The following is a 21,720-nucleotide window of genomic DNA, read 5'->3' on the forward strand; positions in this document are numbered from 1 at the left end:
TTTTTCAGGGACTAAAACGCAAATATTGAGTTTAATATATTATCTACACTTGGAAGAGATTTGACTTAGTCTCTATTGCTTCTCCTTCTTCCCTTCCATCGTGTTCTTCCATTGGAGCTTGGGGAAACGCTTCTTCAAGCTTTCAAAATCCAGTCCGAGCTCGATCCGTCCGTTAGAAATTAATTCTGAAGGCAGATTATCGATCACTGCAGTGAGAGCTCTGTTATATTGTAAGTATTTCTCCGATCGGATATGTTTTGTTTTTTGGAGGTTGTTAGAATCGATTTAGATTCTAGTATGTTGTTCTAGACAGAGTTCTGATCGTTTATTATCTGTCGGTTTTGAATTAGAGCGACGTTCGGATTTGTTATGATTTTTGGAAGCCATTTTCGAAAATGTGGTTTTGAGATTTGTTGGAATTTCCTTGATATGGGTGTATTGGCTTTGTTATGAGTTGTTATCAATATTGAACTGTTGTCTGCGTTGTCGGTTTGTCCAGTTATAGCCGTTATGCCGCCGGTTTGAGTTTTAGAGATTTGAAACGTTTTTGGGTTGTTGGACTTTTGCTTGAGTTGAACGTTGTTGTTGATCACTTTTTGTCTCTGGACAGATTCGTTTGGAGTTTGTCAAGCCAGAGTTAACATCATTTTGATCGTCAAGAGTTGGACGAAGATCGGCAAAGAGTTTTACCTTGAACCGTTGTTATTGTTTAGGTTGTATAGTCGTTGATACAATCTTTTGTTGTAGCTTGTCCGGAGTTGGATCTACGACATTGAAAGGTAAAAGCAGTCATCGTAGCGGGATAGCATACTCGGGACTGTTGGTTCTCGAGTTTCCCTTTTTAAATCACATATTGCATTGATACTTGTTCTAGCATGTGGAACTTGTATTTGTTGATTGATTGAGTTTTTGTTATGTGGCTTATGTTTATGTTTCTGTTATGCATTCATCTTGAGCCTACTTTGATTTCAGCGGGCAGAACCGCCCTTTTTGTTAGACGTTTGGGAACTATGATTGAGTGGCCTAGGTTGTAGTATTTCGCCTAGTGCTAGCATACTCATTATGGTTGCTCAAAGTCTAGAGGAGTGGGATACGTGGCACCACCTCGATTGGGAGAGTCGGTGAGTCGTTACGTGATCTCATCCTCGGGATCCCAAAAGCAGAGCAATACTCCCTTGTTTATCAGAATTGATATCCTTGTTTTAAAGACATGCATATCATTAACTTTGACCTGAATATGTGGTTTGATAGCATGTTGTATATTCATTACTTGATATGTTGCTTTTACTGGGATTATCATTCTCACCGGTTATCCGGCTGTTGCTTTGTTTTGTATGTGTACTTGGCAACAGGAAGGGCAGGATCAAGTCAACATAGACCTGGTTAGCGTCCAGAGCAAGAGATAGAAGTGAGACTCGTTTAGAAGTCAAATCAGCATGTCAATCTAGTTATGTTTTGCGAACATGTTTAGTTATTCGAACTTCTCGTAATTGTTTTGTAAGCAAGAATCGATGTAGGTACTACCGTATTGAATGTTTCTCTTCCCTAAACCTTTCTTGTATTGTTTTGGCATGTCAAATACTCTTAATGCAAGTGTTTAGGTTTTGATTGGGTAAATTTCAGTGCTTTCACTTCTCTGGGCGAGGGGACGGAGCGGGCGCACGGCCTCTTTGCGAGGTGTGGGCGCGGGCGCGGGCGCTCTTACTTAGAGCGCGGGCGCGCTAGTTTTTGCGCAGTATAAGCGCGGGCAGGCTTTCTTAGGCGCGGGCGCGCTGGGTTTTGCGGGGCGTAGGCGCGGGCGCGCGAGCCTCCTTTTAAAAAAAAATAAAAATACTTTGGGTTCTTGTTTACATATCGCTTGTCGTCTGATATTAGTTGATTAGAAACAAGGTCTCACATTAAGTGGTATCAGAGACGTTAAGATTCTTGGTCGAACTAGAGTGAGCGGGTAGATCGAGTCTGCGTGTATTGACTCCTCGCATGTGTTTGAATTATTTTAACTGTGTACTTAATTCCATGCGAGCATGCTTTATTATTGAGAATTATTGAATTACATGGTTATGTGATTTAATTTATAAAGCATGATCTACTTGAGATATAACTGTTTCTGTTACCGACTGGTATCCGGTATTCCAAGCGGTTATAAGGGCCCTGATTGTAACGATTGAGATATCTCGTGTCCTAACCTTTGATTATCAGATGGGTCCTCGTCGAGTGATAAACAGAAACACACCGCCAGTTATCCCTGCGACTGAGCAGGCTAGAATTGAAGTTGATCAGTTGGATGCTTCAGCAACGCCTATGGAAACCTTGCTGAAGAGGTTTCAGTCGTTCAATCCGCCGTTATTGATGGGTTCAGAAAATCCAGTTGACTGCGAGAGTTGGTTGGATGATATTGATCAGCTGTTCGATTCCATTGATTACACAGATGACCGCAGAATCAGGTTAGTCATTCATCAGCTACGTGGGGTTGCTAAGAGCTGGTGGATCATGACAAAGAAAACAATGGAGAGTAGAGGTACGGAAGTTACTTGGACTCTTTTTAAATCTGAGTTTTATAAGCGATTTTTCCCTATCTCGTATCGCAAGGATAAGGGAGCAGAGTTTGCCAATCTGAGGCAAGGGAATCTGAACATTGAAGAGTACGTGGCTAAGTTCGATAGTCTGTTGCATTTTGCACCGCTAATTGCCGGAGATGAAGAAGCTAAGGCAGATCAGTTCATCAATGGTTTGAACCCCGACGTCTTCATGTTGGTAAACTCCAACAGGCCTAACAACTTTGCGGATGCTATGAATTACGCAAAGGGAGAAGAAGCAGGCTTGTGGAGGCAAAGAGGTAACCAGGTAGCACCTCAGCAACAAAGACAGTATCAGAACCCACCATCTCAGTATCAGAATCAGCCACCGCAACATCAAAACCAGCAGCAAAGGTATGAAGGTGGAAACAGTGGGGGAAACAGAAAAGATCAGTACAAAGCAAGAGGTAAACAGTTCAAGAGGCAGGGGAACAGTTCTTCGAGTTCCAATGGTTCAAAGCAATTCGGTTCCGGACAGAGTTCTGGATCTTCAGCCTTGTACTACAGCAAGTGTGGGGGAGACACTCACCGGATCAGTGTGTGGGAGTCTTCGGTAATTGTAACACATGTCAGCAACCGGGACACTTCTCTAAAGTGTGCCCTCAACGTAATAGAGATAGAGCTCAGAGTGGGAGTTCGTCTAGACCTGCAGCTCAGCCGGAGAGGCAGTTGTCTGCAGTGCACTCTTTCCAACCTCAGCAACAGCAGAACATACAGGGAGGTAGCACTAGTTCGAACCAGCCTCCGAGACAGCAAGCACGAGTCTTTGCTCTGACAGAGGATCAGGCTCAAGCAATACCTGATGATGTTATAGCAGGTAACTGTTCGATTTTCGGTTATTCTGCTATGTCTTGATAGATACAGGTGCTTCCCATTCCTTTATCTCTGAGAAATTTGTGTTATTGCATGCTTTGTCAACTGAATTGTTACCTACAGTAGTAGCTGTTACTTCACCTTTGGGTGGAGGAATTGTTTCTGTCAGACTAGTCAGGAACTGTGAACTTTGTTTTGAGGGAAATTTGTTAGAATTCGACTGTATTGTGCTTGGGTTGTCAGATTTTGATTGTATTGTCGGTATAGATGCTTTGACCAAGTACAGGGCAACAGTTGATTGTTTTCTGAAGGTTGTCAGGTTCAGACCTAAAATGGCATACGAGTGGAAATTCTTTGGTAAGGGTTCTCGATCTAGAATTCCTTTGATTTCAGTGTTATCTATGACTCGTTTGTTAAGAGAGGTGCAGAAGGATTTTTGGTTTATGCGGTTGATGTACTGAAATCTAGCCCAGCTTTGGTTGACTTACCAGTGGTTAGAGATTTTGCTGATGTGTTTCCGGAAGATGTTCCTGGATTGCCACCCATTCGAGAGGTTGAATTCAGCATTGACTTAGTGCCAGGTACTCAACTTATTTCAAAAGCTCCTTATCGTATGACACTTATTGAATTGAGAGAGTTGAAGGAGCAGCTTGAAGATTTGATTGCCAAGGGATACATCAGACCTAGTGTATCGCCTTGGGGTGCTCCTGTGCTTTTTGTTCGGAAGAAGGATGGTTCTATGCGGCTCTGTATCGACTACCGCCAATTGAATCAGGCTACAGTTAAGAACAGGTATCCTTTACCCCGAATAGATGACCTTTTTGATCAACTGCAGGGTTTTTCTGTCTACTCTAAGATTGATCTGAGGTCAGGTTATCACCAGTTGAGAGTGCGAGAGGAAGACGTTCCTAAGACCGCATTTAGAACGAGGTATGGTCATTTTGAGTTTATAGTCATGCCGTTCGGTTTGACTAACGCTCCAGCGGTTTTTATGGGTTTGATGAACCGTATCTTTCAGCGTTATTTAGATGAGTTCGTCATTATCTTTATCGATGATATTCTTATCTACTCGAAGAACCGTACTGACCATGAAGAGCACTTGAGGACCGTACTCCAGATTTTACGAGCTGAGCAGTTGTTTGCCAAGTTGTCTAAGTGTGAATTCTGGTTAGATCGAGTTGTCTTTCTCGGCCATATTATTTCTGAAGATGAGATTTCTGTCGATCCCAGCAAGATTGAAGCGGTTATGAATTGGCCTAGACCTACTTCAGTGCCGGAGATCCGAAGCTTCATGGGTTTAGCTGGTTATTACCGTCGTTTCATCGAGGGTTTCTCGTCTATTGCCAAGCCTATTACCCAGCTGAGGGTACTGGAGGTTTCATAGTCTATTGTGATGCTTCTAACCGAGGCTTGGGTTGTGTTCTTATGCAGCATAAGCATGTGGTAGCGTATGCATCGAGACAGCTGAAACCGCACGAGACTCGTTATCCGGTTCATGATCTTGAACTAGCTGCGATCGTCTTTGCTCTGAAGATCTGGCGTCACTATCTCTATGGTGAGTCTTTCGAGATCTTTTCTGACCATAAGAGCCTTAAGTACTTGTTTTCACAGGCAGAGCTGAATTTGAGACAGAGAAGATGGTTAGACCTGTTGAAGGATTTCGACTGTGAAATCAAGTATTATCCGGGGAAGTCGAATGCAGTTGCAGATGCCTTGAGCCGAAAGCTTTGTTCCTTATCTCTTTCTACTATTGGTGTTTCTCAGTTGATCGATGATTGTTGCACTTCTGGTTTAGAGTTTGAAACAGATATGGAGACTATCAGAGTGTTTTCTATTCAAGCCGAACCGGAGTTGTTTGTTGCAATCAGAGAAGCACAGAAGTCTGAGCCGAGCATTCAGGTTTCAGTAGAGAAAGTCAGATCTGGGCATCAGTCTGAATTCCAGGTTAGAGATGTTGTACTGTATGTGAATAACCGTATTGTTGTGCCTGATATTTCGGAGTTGAGGCAGCGTATTCTTCGAGAGGCTCATTGCAGTCGGTTTAGTATTCATCCTGGAGGTCGTAAGATGTACAACAATCTGAAGATTCAGTTTTGGTGGAAGAGAATGAAGAGCAACGTAGCGAAGTTTGTATCTCGGTGTTTGATGTCAGTAGGTGAAAACAGAACGGAAGCGACCAGGAGGTTTGTTGCACAGTCTATCTGTTCCTGAATGGAAGTGGGATCACATTTCCATGGATTTCGTCACGAAGCTACCACGATCCGTACGAGGATGCGATGCCATTTGGGTAGTGATCGACCGATTGACGAAGTCTGCGTGTTTTATTCCGTACAGGATGACGTATCGTCATGATCAGATGGCTGAGTTGTATGTTAGCAATGTTGTGAGACTGCATGGTGTGCCGAAGTCGATCATTTCAGACAGAGATTCTAGATTCACTTCTCACTTCTGGCACAGTCTTCAGGGGGCACTTGGTACTCGATTGCATCTAAGTACAGCTTATCATCCTCAGACCGATGGACAGTCAGAGCGGACTATCCAGACGTTAGAGGATATGCTGCGAGCGGTAGTGCTAGACTTTGGCACTAGTTGGTAGGATTCTTTGCCTCTTGTCGAGTTTTATTACAACAACAGCTTCCAAGCGAGTATCGGTATGGCGCCTTTTGAGGCTTTGTATGGTAGAAAATTCCGATCTCCATTGTTTTGGGATGAATTGTCCGAGTCACCAGATTTGGGACCGGAGATGCTTAGAGATATGGCAGAGCAGGTTAAGATCATTCAGACCAGAATGAAGTCAGCTCAAGATAGACAGGCGAAGTATGCGAATGTCAGGCGTAGACCTCTGAGTTTTGATCAGGGAGACCGAGTCTTTCTGAAGATTTCACCTTTCAGAGGCACTGTCAGATTCGGTAAGAAGGGAAGTTATCTCCGAGATTCATCGGGCCGTACGAGATTCTCGAGAAGATAGGCGATCTTGCCTACAGACTTGCACTTCCTCCGTCTTTATCTGGTATTCACGACGTTTTTCACGTCTCTATGTTGCAAAATTATCAACCAGATATTTCTCATATCCTTCAGCCTGACGAAGCCGATTTAGACGAGACTCTGAGCTACTTTGAGCGACCGATTCAGATCCTTGATCGGAAGGAGAAACAACTCAGAACCAAGTCGATCCCGTTAGTGAAAGTGCAGTGGAGCCTTCACGGTGTCGAGGAAGCGACTTGGGAGACAGAATCTGACATGAGACAGAGATTTCCGGAGTTATTCGGATGACGTGAGTTCTTTTTACTGTCTTTAGTCCTTTATTCTATCTTATGAGTTGTGGTTCTTGTTGATTTCGAGGACGAAATCTCTTCTTAGTAGGGGAGAATTGTAACGCCCCATTTTTTATCTTAAATGAGTTTATTTGAGTTAATCGGAGATTACAGAGTTCACGAGCCGACTCGATTTTGATCAGGGTCTATTTTGCAAATTTTGGATTTTTCAGGGACTAAAACGCAAATATTGAGTTTAATATATTATCTACACTTGGAAGAGATTTGACTTAGTCTCTATTGCTTCTCCTTCTTCCCTTCCATCCTGTTCTTCCATTGGAGCTTGGGGAAACGCTTCTTCAAGCTTTCAAAATCCAGTCCGAGCTCGATCCGTCCGTTAGAAATTAATTCTGAAGGCAGATTATCGATCACTGCAGTGAGAGCTTTGTTATATTGTAAGTATTTCTCCGATCGGATATGTTTTGTTTTTTGGAGGTTGTTAGAATCGATTTAGATTCTAGTATGTTGTTCTAGACAGAGTTCTGATCGTTTATTATCTGTCGGTTTTGAATTAGAGCGACGTTCGGATTTGTTATGATTTTTGGAAGCCATTTTCGAAAATGTGGTTTTGAGATTTGTTGGAATTTCCTTGATATGGGTGTATTGGCTTTGTTATGAGTTGTTATCAATATTGAACTGTTTTCTGCGTTGTCGGTTTGTTCAGTTATAGCCGTTATGCCGCCGGTTTGAGTTTTAGAGATTTGAACCGTTTTTGGGTTGTTGGACTTTTGCTTGAGTTGAACGTTGTTGTTGATCACTTTTTGTCTCTGGACAGATTCGTTTGGAGTTTGTCAAGCCAGAGTTAACAGCATTTTGATCGTCAAGAGTTGGACGAAGATCGGTAAAGAGTTTTACCTTGAACCGTTGTTGTTGTTTAGGTTGTATAGTCGTTGATACAATCTTTTGTTGTAGCTTGTCCGGAGTTGGATCTATGACATTGAAAGGTAAAAGCAGTCATCGTAGCGGGATAGCATACTCGGGACTGTTGGTTCTCGAGTTTCCCTTTTTAAATCACATATTGCATTGATACTTGTTCTAGCATGTGGAACTTGTATTTGTTGATTGATTGAGTTTTTGTTATGTGGCTTATGTTTATGTTTCTGTTATGCATTCATCTTGAGCCTACTTTGATTTCAGCGAGCAGAACCGCCCTTTTTTTTAGACGTTTGGGAACTATGATTGAGTGGCCTAGGTTGTAGTATTTCTCCTAGTGCTAGCATACTCATTATGGTTGCTCAAAGTCTAGAGGAGTGGGATACGTGGCACCATCTCGATTGGGAGAGTCGGTGAGTCGTTACGTGATCTTATCCTCGGGATCCCAAAAGCAGAGCAATACTCCCTTGTTTATCAGAATTGATATCCTGGTTTTAAAGACATGCATATCATTAAATTCGACCTGAATATGTGGTTTGATAGCATGTTGTATATTCATTACTTGATATGTTGCTTTTACTGGGATTATCATTCTCACCGGTTATCCGGCTGTTGCTTTGTTTTGTATGTGTACTTGGCAACAGGAAGGGCAGGATCAAGTCAGCATAGACCTGGTTAGCGTCCAGAGCAAGAGATAGAAGTGAGACTCATTTAGAAGTCGAATCAGCATGTCAACCTAGTTATGTTTTGCGAACATGTTTAGTTATTCGAACTTCTCGTAATTGTTTTGTAAGCAAGAATCGATATAGGTACTACCGTATTGAATGTTTCTCTTCCCTAAACCTTTCTTGTATTGTTTTGGCATGCCAAATACTCTTAATGCAAGTGTTTAGGTTTTGATTGGGTAAATTTCAGTGCTTTCACTTCTCTGGGCGAGGGGACGGCGCGGGCGCGCGGCCTCTTTGCGAGGTGTGGGCGCGGGCGCTCTTACTTAGAGCGCGGGCGCGCTAGTTTTTGCGCAGTATAAGCACGGGCGCGCTTTCTTAGGCGCGGGCGCGCTGGGTTTTGCGGGGCGTAGGCACGCTGATGTCAGCGCGGGCGCGCGAGCCTCCTTTTAAAAAAAAATAAAAAAATACTTTGGGTTCTTGTTTACATATCGCTTGTCGTCTGATATTAGTTGATTAGAAACGAGGTCTCAGAGATACAAACAAAGTATGATGATTCTTTACAACTGAAATATTGTTTACAACTACATCAATACAGTATTTAAATCATCGTACTAATCTTGTTCCTTGAGCATGAAGCTTCTAATCGACACACGCATCGATACAAGCATACTCCCGACCAAGTCTCTCTACATGTCCTCCTACGAAGAACTCTGGAGAAATGGCTCGTGATAGCTAACCAGCTATGCTCTGCATCAGTGCATGTCAGTTGACCCCTTCTGCTCACGATCTACCATCAGCGTTCTTCTTGTATTCATATCATGCTTTTGAACATGAAGTTTCCCGTGTGCCTACCGAAAGCATCGATACAAGCATACCGGCAAAACCATGTTCTGCATGAGGTTAAAGACCTCACGCTCGAAACCTGTCATGCTTTAGGCACTCGAGGCATTCCCTGGTGAAGGTCTATCTGACAATCTCTCCAACTACTAGTGGAGAATCTTCAGAGTAGTGTCATCATGGTATGGATGATACAGATGCAAGCATCAAGTGCATCCCATCCAATGCTCTGCCACTGCCTCTGGCATCCGGTACTCAATCCAAAGCTAGGATCCACATGAGTAGAAGTTTTGAAAACTCAGACACGATCCATCACTCCTGTCCGCACTTGCTGGTATCCCATAAGCCAAATCTTTAGAAATCCTGCCGATGATGATAGTCTCTAGGCAAACTAATTGCCGCATCATCACTTTTTCCAAGGTCTCATCCATCCTATAAGGATAACCCAAAGTCTCATTACTATATCCCAAGTCTCTTGCATGCATATGATCTGATACCAATAAATGTAGTGACCCTACCCGGGTTCACTAGCTAATCAGAGTTAAGAGCATAATTAAAACATGCATTAAATAAATCGCTGCGGAAGACTTAAATAAAAACAGACCGACAGAATACAACCGGTTAAACCAATTCGATTTATACAACCAAATCGAATAAATAGCCTAAAGGCAAAACCTACAGCTAATCCTGCTGTCTTCACTGGTCACTGGCTACTCCAAGCTCCTGGTGCTCAATCCTGTACCTACACCTGCCCCGTCGAATGGGGTGTCCAGATACACAGAAAATACTGGACGTGAGCTCTAAGCTCAAAACGAAAGCACTGGGTAAAACATACAAATATGATGCGTGCAAATGATAGGGTATCCATATCTGGGATAACTGTATATAACTGCTCAGTAATGGCGCCTAGGACATGAGTGGTACAACCCGGGGAGCAAACCCTGTGTACACTGCTCATTCCTATAGGACGTGGACTGTGTTCCCAGATGCTAACTACCCATGACCCTTCAGTCACTAGGCACTAGACATCACCCGTCCAGACAGGGCTGAGCGGCCCTACATGGCTCATCTCACAAGATGGACAGGCACAATATGATATGCACATGCTGCATAATAATATGACACACAAATGCAACATATAAGCATGCAAAACCCGCTGGCTATCTCAGTCTGTACTTACGTACCTTTCTACAGGCAGTTCTTAGCAGTCCCGCTCTAGGTTCCAAGCCTATATCAGCTCTACAATGCAAATACCCATACATCAATAATTAAGCTCTAAAAGCCTTAACTAAGCTATTGCATACTCCTAAATAATTTAAGGAGACCATAGTTATACCTGCGCCCGTCGTCAGCCCGCTGATGACAATTGCCTCAAAACTTAGGCACATCTTTGCCTCGACCTCGGGATCACTATGCCACTTTCGGATTCCCAATAGGATGTCTAGATCTCCCTAGATCTGAGTTAGAAGGCCTAGGAATCAGAGAGAAGAGAGGGAAAGGTGCATTGAAAATGAAATCTCGGCCCCCTATTTATAGACGAAGTTCGGAGCCTCCGAACCCGGTTCGGAATGTCCGAACACGATCGGAACCTCCGATCCCGTCTTCGAAGCGTCCGATCGCCCAATATTACGTCAGCCATGATGTCACCTTGCTGACGTAAGCGATGACGTGTGGCCTGGTCCCGATCGGAACGTTCGATCTTATCGACGGAGCTTCCGATCCACTTCGGAGCCTCCGATCCTGAGTTCGGATCCTCCGATCCAGTTCGGAGCCTCCTGACTTGGTTCGGAGCTTCCGAACCCTCCGGATCCTCGGGACCTTCCCGGCTACTTTCGAGTGTCCTGAATCCATTTTTGGACTTCGTTAACCCATTTTGAATTTCCTTAATCATATTTTACTTAATCTAAACATGATTACACGATTAATATACTCGTTAATCGCTAATTCTGGATACGGGTTATTACAAATTTCATCCAAAAGTTGGGTGTTATTCCTTGTGCTGTTGATCCAGTCCCGGTATACTATGACAACACTGCTGTCGTAGCGCAAGCAAAGGAACCCAAATCTCATCACAGATCCAAACATATACTGAGGAAGTTCCACATCATACGGGAGATTATGGGAAGAGGAGACATCATTGTTGAGAGGGTAGCCTCGGCAGATAACGTTGTTGATCCGCTTACTAAGCCCCTGCCAGGACCATTGTTCGAAAAGCATCACGAATCAATAAGTTTAAAACTAATGAGTAGTTGACATTAGGGCAAGTGAGAAATTTTTAGAGTAGGTGCCCATAAGGCCAACTGTTGGCAGAACATTATTGACTGTATGTACAAACAATCTTTATTTAATACAATTTATCTTCTATATATGACAATCTTTATCTCTATACACATGCAAGCTGCATTGATAAAGACCTTAATTATACTATAGTGCATGAAAGATGAGATATCATTGGATGATAGTCATGAAACACATCTTTTCTACTGTATATTCTAAACATAGTTCATAGTCGATTAAGCCGCCCAAAAGAAGAATAAGGGTCTCTTGAGATTGAGACTATCATCTGTGATGTGGAGTACCATGTTTCATTGGAAATGGACATAGGATGTCCGAAGCATACATGTGGTGACACATATGATGTGTTCATTGAACTACCCTCGTAGGACTTTCCAAGTGGTTATCAGTTTTCGAGTTGATGAAGTCCTGATTATGGTTGTACACCATTAGTCCTTATGACTCGAGACAACACTAGGCTTTGTGTACTAATACTGCACTTTCATCAGTTTACTGGCTTCAGGAGAGCACCACAGTGGCATGGTTGGGTGTAGCTGTGACATACATGGGAGTCAGTGGTTGTAGTCGGAAATTCACCGCATATTTATGAAATGTGGATATCCTATATTATCTGAGGAAATGATAGTGTATTCAGTCTCTGGCCAGAGCATGATATATGTTTTAGGGAAATGGTTTCTCTAGTTGCATAAACGATATCACTATGCATTATCCAAGAAGATATAATATAGTTATCGAATCAAAGGCAACTCTCGATATACCAATTGTTGCTGATTCGATCAGGATATATGAGATGAAGGGACTGTACTGTACGTTAACCATAATCTACTGGTTCTTGCAGGCACTATCAGTGATACCTAGGAAATCATGGGGTGGTACTACTTAATGCTTTTACCATGATTCGATGAGTTAAATCAGAAATGAGTTCTGACATTTTATGATCAAGGGGTTGATACATAAAATGGGGCTAAAAGGGTAAGCCCATATAAAGAAATATTTCCTGAATCACAAAGAGTTGTGAACCCACAGCTAGCTGTATCCCTGAACTATTGAGGGTTACACAAGTACTAATTTTTCTGTTCCCGTTGAGATAATAAATTCAAAGAGTTGAATTTATGATAAATGGATTTGACTGGATCGATAGATAAGCTTATAAATAGTTTATAATATCTTATTGATAGTTATGTTTTTGTTGCGTATTTTAATATCGTTTAGTTGTTATTTTGCATTCGTTTTTATGTTTTAATTTCATATTTTGTTCGTATTGCATATTTTGTGTCTGCATAATTTGTTTCCCGGTTTGTTGGTTAGTTTGTGCGTTTTGGCGTATGCGTGGACGAACTATGGAGCAAAGGGAATGACGAAATTATTTTGAAGGGAAGTGCTCGATCGATCTGCACCATTCAACCGATCGAGCGGTGCCAAGAATTATGAAGAACAGTAGAAGCTGGAATTCTTTACCGATCGATCGACAACATTTGACCGATCGAGCGGGCTGCTTAAATTTGCAAAACAGTAGGATTAGATTTTTGCTCGCGATCGATCGGTAACATCTTACCGATCGAGCGTGAGGTGCTGTTCGGGAAGGATTTTTCAGATTTGGAAACTCTTTTATTTTGGACTATATGCTTTATTAGTTGATTATTTCCGTTTTCAGTAAGTAATTATCAGACTTTTGCATCTCTCTTTGGGGGGGCTAGGTTTTGTATCTTCAACTTTCTCGAGATTTCTTCCTTTCTTTTGAATTTTCTTTTGGTTTTTCATGAATCTTTGTAGCTAAACTTTAGAACTTGGTTGAGGAAGACAAGCCCTTGATTTTGTTTATTCATGATATTCGATTTTCATGGTTTAATTCTTGTTGAGTATCAGAAGTTGTTCGGTTTTATTTCATGCTTGTATGTGAAATTTTCGGATTGACCATCTTATGATTTTGCTATGCAAACTATAGCTAAATTAGAATTCAAATCCGTAATTGTTTGAATCAACTAATTTGCGAAGCAACTGCGTTTAATATTTTCTGCTGTTGAATTTGTTAAATCGTAGGAACAACTCTTGACTAGATTAAATACAATCGCTGATATTTGTGTTGTCTAGGTTCATCAGTTTTACTCGTTTGAATGCTACCTTAAATTTAAATCTAGATTGCTGAAATTCGGGTTGATTTATTGGTATGGGTTAATCTAGAACGATGATGTCTAATTAACTAAGATTAAGGTAAAACAGGAATTTGATTTTCAATGATGAATATTTGATAGGATTAATTATTTTTAGGAATCGATTATTGAATGAATAAATATCAATGGTGTAGTCGACCGATACCAAGGCTTGTTTCTTATTGATTTCTTCAGTTGTAATTGAATCTTGCATGATAGTTGTTAAGAATTTCATTAAGTTGTGTTTTTAATTTTTCATTAGTTAATTTCAACTCAAAAATCCTCTTTATTTTATTTTAGAGCACATTAAATTTTTCTTTCCTCGTGGAAACAATCCCTACTCACATTACTACATATTTTGGTTATCTGATTGAGTTGGGTAATTTGGGCGTGACGCGACTTAGCGCTACCACTTATAGAAATTTTGAGAGCAAAATTAATTAAAAGGGTTTAATTAATTTTTTCGAGTTGGACTTGGATTTAAGGACTCATACAATATATATAAATGCATATATATATAGATATATATATATATATATATATATGGATATATATATATATATATTTATGATTGTGGGACCTTATATTTATAATATATATATATATATATATTATATTATTATAATTTTAAAAAACATTGATTGAGTGTCTGCCAAGTTGGCCGACACTCAATATTAATTGCATTAGATGCAATGTTGGAAATTATTGCATGAGATGCAATAATATAGAAGGAGCAGTCGGATGAAGAAATAATTCAGACGACCATAACACGAGAAGCTCTCCCTATTTTGATCTCTGTTTTCTATTCGGTCTTTATAGAATTGATACGATCAATTTCTTCACTCAATCTCAACGCAAAATCTCTTCTATTTCTTAAGTGCATTTTAGAAGAAAAACAGAAAATCCAGTTGTGGACCTGATTTGAAGAAAGAAGGAAAAATCAAGTTGATTGTTCGTAGGGATATACAACAAGAGCTATTTTCGATTTTTTGAAATAGTTGGAGACCAGTGAATTTGTTCACCAAAGGTATAATTTCATAAACTCCCTACGAAGGTTATTTAAACCATATGAGTGTCCAAGCATATTTTGAATGTCAAAATAATTTTTTTTAAACTTCTGCTGCGTTTTGGGCACGAGAGATCCCGGTATCCCAACATACTCATACTATCGTACTGAGCATGTTAGGCTCACTTTCGGTTATTTTTTGTTTTCTGGATATCCCATTCAATGGGCAGGTTCAGGTAGTTCTCCTGTTATCAAGGAGGTTAGGTGGTGACTAAGGTTGGTTGGCAGGGTTGACCACTAGGTTTTTCTTTTCTGGTATTGACTTATTTAAGTTCTGCAATTTGCTCTGATTAAGATTATTTATTGATTAATTGCATGCATGTTTAAGCTTCTGATTAGTAGGTGATCACGGTGCGGGTAACTACACTCTCTGATGGTGGTCTAAACTAGAATGCCCAATATTTCAAGGGAAAGATTGATCCAGCATCAGTCTTCAGACACCAATGATATAAAAGAAGAGAAGACAATTAAAAAGAGGATGGTTGTGAGTAATAGGGTGATGCCATGTGGAAATTCAGTTGGTAATAGAGTTTATTTACAGAATACAATGCTCGAAAGTCCTGAGGAGTTGACACGAGATGAGACTTGTCGTATGCTAATGGATAAGGCGAGAAAAATGTCACTCATTATCTCAAAAATTAGTTTTTGGCTTTCTTTAACTTTGAATATCATGGTGTTTGTAGACTGTTTGCACTTGATTCTTCTAATTGTTGAATTTTAACTTGAAAATTTTAGTTAAACCTATAAAATAATGAATAATAAATATATTACTATTTTATTTACTATATAAAATGAATATAATATTAATTTTTATTAATCCGGTTAAACCATCCGGTTGAACCGTTTTTTAACGACTGACCTGTTCGATTACCGGTCCGTTTATAAAAACATTGCTTTCAACTACTTGATTTCGGCTTCTTCGAGGAACCCACTCTTTTCGAGAATTTATCCAAGTGAAATATTGACGAAATTCCTTATATAAGTACTTTCCAGTCAATTCAGGAACACAATTCATTTGAAAAAATTCTGTGAGCATGGTCTTTGTGTTTGCATCATTTGCAAGTACATCACTTATGTGTTGGTTTGAGTGAAATTGAATGGAATGCTGGTTTGATAAATGAAATTGCAACCTAATTACAGCAGGATACATCCTACTTAATTCAAATGAGAAAATTCGCCAGAAAGCTTCAGGTGCGGAGATCCATCTTCCATCAACATATTGTTGTATTTCATCAAAATTATGTCCATTACGTACCTCTAATGCAACTCGACCAGGTCCTTTATGAATGTATTTGTATATGTACTTAACACATTTAATACCGCCGCAAACTTCAACATTTATGTGACAATCATATTTCAACAAAAACCACGGATTATAAGGGACGACCCAACCATTGTCAAACATGATTTGATCATTTTCATATATTTGTACTTGTGTACCTTCACGTCTTCGATACAAAGGGTATGAATCCATTCCTCGATAAGTATGTGAGACAAATGATTTTGAAAATTTTTTCTTACATTTACCATCTCTCATACATGGGGAATTAGTATTGAGTGCTCCACATGATCCATGTATCATATGATGGATAACAATTTCATATAGATTGGGTTCCTCTGTCTGTGAAGGTATTTCAGCACGCACTACTGAGTCGAAATCATCATGTGTTTGCAGCTTGTCGGTATGCGCTTGAGGCAATCCCCTTTTTTGGTACTCAATGACGTATGAATAAGACTGAACTTTTCCCAACACTCCTCTATCCACAATGTCTTTCTTAAATTCCTCAAATTTGGATTTGAAAATCCTTGTAATTAAATCAGGACGGTCTTGAGGAGATTGCCCATGATATAATTGATTTTTTTTATCTCTCTCCAATTTGGAATGCATGTCATTGTAATCATTAGATCTGGTTTTCCATAAGTTTGTACCAAAGTCATTGCATCTTGATATTGTTGGTACATATCACGTGAACTTCCAGTAAAAGATGATGGAAGTACAATTCTATGACCAACATTTCCTATATATTATAGGTGTTAGTCATATTAAATTAAAAAATATACACGAAATAATAATATTATGTTTATGAAGGTACCATACCTGCATTGTTTTCTCTCCCATCTAAACAATCTTGTAGTCCTTGGTAAAGTTTAAACCGAATGTTACGTTGATTAGAACGTATCCACCTCAGTCTTTGTGTTTCAATCTTGATATAGTTGTCGACTACATATTGTTGCAGTAGACGTGCTCCACGAAGAAGTAATGTTGGAGAATTTTCCCGTATCTATTGTTAAAATTTATTAACATGAATTGAATAGTGAAATAAATTATCTATACTTGGCTAGGAAATGTAGAAAACGCTGGATGTGTTGCTAACCTGTAGCATATATGCATAGTAGTTTAAGCATGTTAATTGGGTACCATTCATATTTCGGATGTTAATATCCCAGCCATATGTTCCGTAGGGCAAAAGAAGTGGGTATTGTAAAGGGTCATAGTATCCAACTATATCTTGAATATTCATAAGTTGTCCGTTGATTCCTTGTATGAAAATATCTCTGCTGCCAAAGGTGTATGCGGATTCGTTGTCGACAATAACAGCCGCGACTTGAGAAGCAGTTGGTAGACTGTATTGATGTTGATTAGAGGCTTGCTGTTTAATGATGATCTTGCATTTAGATATGTCTTGATGTTGACCTATTTGTCGAAAGACACTAACGAATGGATTATGTTGATCAATAATGTTTTGTATCTTGATCAACAAATCTTGCCTGAGCTCGCGATTTTCTTTTAGTCTATTTATCTACATCATGGTCTGTGTCAACAATCCGCATCTGCAGATATCTTGGCCTACAATTTTCATGAGGTAGAAGACTTCCGATCGAGTGATATATTGCCCCATGAGCACGAAATGTGTAAATCCCATTTGTACCAGTTGCCAAGGTTTGGTCTATGTTGAGTCGTTGACCCTCATTGACGTGAATGAAAAAACATGATTATATGCTCTTATCCATTGCAAAAAGTGTCTGCTTTGTTCATTGTCTCCAACAAACAGTTGTTGGAATTCATTTGGTGAAGGAATAGATTCTAGCTTTGTAGTTGTGATGTTTCGCCATGGAATAGCAAAACTTGACAATGTAAATAATTTGTTGGGTCCGACAGTTGCCATCGATAATGTTGTAGATATTCATTGAAATCTCTTGCTAGATTACAATACCGACGTGGACGTCGATATTGTTGAACACTAATATCACTGTTGTTTTCTGTATATATATTTTCTGTGGTCATAATAAAAATAAATATTGGATTACTGAAATTGAAATACTTTTGGTTTTATTTTTTAATTTTTTATTAAGGAATCTATTTACGCTTATATGTCCATTTCCCTTATATTAAATTTTGATCAAAGTTTTTAAAAAATATAATTTAGAAATTTATGACAATCGATGAGATCGTGAAGTGAAATGAGTTTTGTCCCTTCAATTTTTTCTGCTAGCATCTTATCTTATCTATGAAGAATGTAAATATCATTAAATACAAAAAATGAAGATCCAATCAATGTATCCAATTAATAGATAAATTGAAATCATTTTTAGTTTTTTTACTCATCACCTATATGTATAAAATGTGTTGCTAACTCGTTCTTTAGTTATCTTTTTTACTAATTCATTTTATAATTTCAGGTTGGTTTAATTATTTTGCGGCTTTAATGTTAAATTTTTATATATTAGTTACATGAAATAAGAATGAATTTCAAATGACGTCAAATTTGAAGTTTATGGTGTTACTTCTTTAGATATCAAAAATAAATTTAAACTAGTAACTGCAACACACACTATAATATATATTAGCGACTGTGACATGTGATTTTCACGTGCTCGATAATTTGATATAAATAGAGAAAAATTTTAAAAATTCTGTAAATAATTTAATAAAAATTAATAAATAATGAAATTTGAAAAAAAAAAAGAGATAAAGATAAAAAGAGATAAGGATGTTAGAAAAAAGTGAGGATAATTTAGTCATTTAAGATATAAAATAGAAAATACATATGTTAAATTTAGGGATAAAATGAGAGGAATTTTCGGTGTGATTTGACACACCAAAATCGGTTAGTCTAAGAGGTTGAACTATTATAATATAGTATAGATATATTTTAAATCTTGATTTGAAATTCTTATATCCAAACACAATACGAATAATTAAATAGTGATTCAATCATAATTTTTTAAAATACTTTAAAAAAATTGAAATATCAAACAACTAAAATTTATTTACAATGATAAATAAAAAAATATTTTAAACTGAAAAACTATCTAAATTTGGTGCTTACCACAGTCCACAAATTTCTATAAAAATCTTCCAAAAAGTTTATAAAAATCCTTGGAATTATTTTTACAACACTGTGAAAAATAAAAATGTGTTAAAGTCAATAAAAATCTATCAACTCTACCAAGCCTAAAATCCAAAATTGTCTCTAAAGTTTGGGAGAAGTAAATAAATAGATTTTTAATAAATTAGACAGATAGATTAGAATTTCCCGGACTGGCCCTTTTTTGAAATGTTTTGGCTCATTGGGCTATGATGCCATTGTTTCAAAAAGTTCATTTTACAGGCCCATGATTAAACACCCCCGTGTCCAACCCATTTAAAATCCTCAGATCCTTTTAAACCCTAACCCTAGGCATCTTTGTTTAAGCACTATTTTCGGCGGCGGAAAGAACTCCAGAGGCATCTCGCGGCGTTTTAGGGAATATCATCATGGGTATGTTCTCAAAGATTTCTGTTTTACATCTCTTTCCCATTTAAATTATTGATTTATCTAGCTAATTTTCGATTGATTGTTGTTTAATTGTGAAAAATTGCAGGTAAGGTACACGGATCACTGGCGCGTGCGGGAAAGGTGAGAGGACAGACGCCGAAGGTGGCGAAGCAGGACAAGAAGAAGAAGCCCCGTGGCCGTGCTCACAAGCGCATGCAGTACAACCGCCGCTTTGTCACTGCCGGTAACCTAATTTTCCCTCTTTTTTTTTCGGATTTGGATTTTTCTATGCGCGCTTTGTTACTTACTACTTAGTTTAGATTGATCATTATCTTTTTGTCTTTTTAGCTTCCTAGAAATTATTTTGTTTAGGGTAAGTTTGTTTGACCTGGTGGAAAGGGTGAAACTGAGAAAGTTCATTTTCACTACTGTAAGTGATGAATGATTATAAGTTTTAGTTTTCTAACCACTAATCCAATAATTAATTTTAATCCTCTTGGTATCAAATTTTAATTTTTTCTGGAAATTTTTTCCATGTTTGGATTTGTTTGGATATAATGAAAAAATGATTACCCAAAAATGATTTAGTGGTATACAAAAAAATCGACAGTTGGGAAACATTCATGTTAAAGTTTGAAGCTAGAATCGCAACTAAGAGGATATGTGGAGGTTTCGCATTTTTTTGGCAGAATATGTCTGGTCGTTATTGTTCGGTGATCAATCTTTGTTATTTGTGGGAAATGTTCTTGATTAGGGAAAAAATGAAATATGTTTTTTCACAAAAATTGATTGATTGCTGGAGATGATTATGATGGAATTCATGTCTTAGGATGACTAGATAATTGATGGAAATGCATTTTTTCCTGTTATAGATTGTTTTTTTTATGGATGGAGAACGATGCTCAATCTATGATATATTGTGACATTGAGTTTGTTTTTATTTCTTTGACTGTTTGCAGTTGTTGGTTTTGGAAAGAAGAGAGGACCAAACTCATCAGAGAAGTAAAAATGTGGCCAATAGATGTGTAGTTGCCATGGTTGAACCAGATTTTGGAACCGATTAATTGTCCTTTCTCATGCCATAGTTTTGTTAAGCCCTGGGATCTCAACTGCTGTGCCATTTCTATTTTGTTCCTTGCTTTGTTGAAACTGAACATTTTTACTGCTCAATTAAGCACACTATTGTCCCGTGGTGATTCTTCTTCTTTAACAGAGCATTTGTTTTTATTTTATTTATGTTTTGCTAAATTAAAGTGTTATGAATGTAGAGAATTTCTTCATATAGATGTGAACCTCTTGTCGCTGAAATTTGCAAGTGTTCGAACATCTCCAGTCCATTTGTGCCGTAGTGTTTCATTCATTTGCACATGTTGTGATGCCCATTTTGAACACTAAAGGAAGCCAATGACAACAGTGTTTCATTCATTTGCACATGTTGTGATGCCCATTTTGAACACTAAAGGAAGCCAATGATAACAGTTTTGTTAATGGTAGTCTACTACAAGCGCGAGACAACTGGAACATGACAAGTGCTTGTTCATATGATCCGATAGTTTATACAGCTAATACTTGTTAATCCATCAAGTAGATAGATTGGCAATGAGGTGACCAAAAAGTAGCAACCATTGGGGTCGTGCGCGAATCTGGAATGGCTGTGTTGTCTCAGCCTTTTGAGATAAGGTGAGAACATAACCTAGCCCTTTTGATGATACAAATCTTGAATAAACTCTTCCCCTCATGCAAATGTTGTTCACAAACCGAGAATCCAGATTAGTAGTATAGATTAGTTTGATTTCAAACTCAAAGCTGCTGTGTTTGGCTTGAAGATATGGCCTCTTCCCTCGATGTATCGACAAAAAGTTGTTTGATTCATGTGCGAGCCATTACTTACGTCACTTTTATTTATCTCGCGATATACAATTAATGTTCTATTTTTGTGAAACTTTATTTAATTAATTTGGTTTTGATAAAGAACTTGGTGAAGTAGATAATGCATAATTCAATACGTTTGGTGGTTGACAGTTTGGATAAAGTCAATTGGTAAACTCCAAATAATTTACTCCTACTCCATAGTCGGTACCAACTACAAATAACTCGAAATAAGAACTTATTTTATTATCTAAGCAGCATACAATATCATAACTTTGTGGATGTGTTTCTCATGTTATGTTTTTCAGTAATGCTAGATGTATACTTTAATGTACATTTTGGTTTACATTTTTTTTTATTAATTACAAGACTTTCTTTGACCAACGAAATATTTATTTTTTATCATGATAGTTCTGTATTTAATGAGGAGAATTGTAAGTTGGTGTAAGCTAAAATATACACTATAAGGTATGCATCTAACATTTTTTTTATGTTTTTT

At 38.5% G+C, this 21,720-nt stretch overlaps 2 protein-coding genes across 2 annotated transcripts; one reads left to right on the top strand and one right to left on the bottom strand.

Annotated features, from left to right (window-relative positions):
* Positions 1 to 15,439: 15,439 nt before the first annotated feature.
* LOC140888356 (uncharacterized) lies at positions 15,440 to 17,114 on the bottom strand. The gene is made up of 4 exons (XM_073296035.1): positions 16,968 to 17,114; positions 16,691 to 16,874; positions 16,522 to 16,610; positions 15,440 to 16,375 (listed from the first exon to the last, which is right to left on the bottom strand). Exons 1-4 carry the CDS (start codon positions 17,112 to 17,114, stop codon positions 15,440 to 15,442), a joined length of 1,356 nt encoding a protein of 451 aa, XP_073152136.1.
* Positions 17,115 to 19,233: 2,119 nt separating this feature from the next.
* On the top strand, positions 19,234 to 20,588 carry LOC140892270 (small ribosomal subunit protein eS30z/eS30y/eS30x). The gene is made up of 3 exons (XM_073301112.1): positions 19,234 to 19,355; positions 19,459 to 19,596; positions 20,312 to 20,588. The coding sequence occupies exons 1-3, from the start codon at positions 19,352 to 19,354 to the stop codon at positions 20,356 to 20,358; spliced, it is 189 nt and encodes a 62-aa protein (XP_073157213.1). The 5' UTR covers positions 19,234 to 19,351; the 3' UTR covers positions 20,359 to 20,588.
* The last annotated feature ends 1,132 nt before the right edge of the window (positions 20,589 to 21,720 follow it).

The sequence above is a fragment of the Henckelia pumila genome, chromosome 3 (assembly GCF_033568475.1).
Source record: "Henckelia pumila isolate YLH828 chromosome 3, ASM3356847v2, whole genome shotgun sequence".
Taxonomy (NCBI): Eukaryota; Viridiplantae; Streptophyta; class Magnoliopsida; order Lamiales; family Gesneriaceae; genus Henckelia; species Henckelia pumila.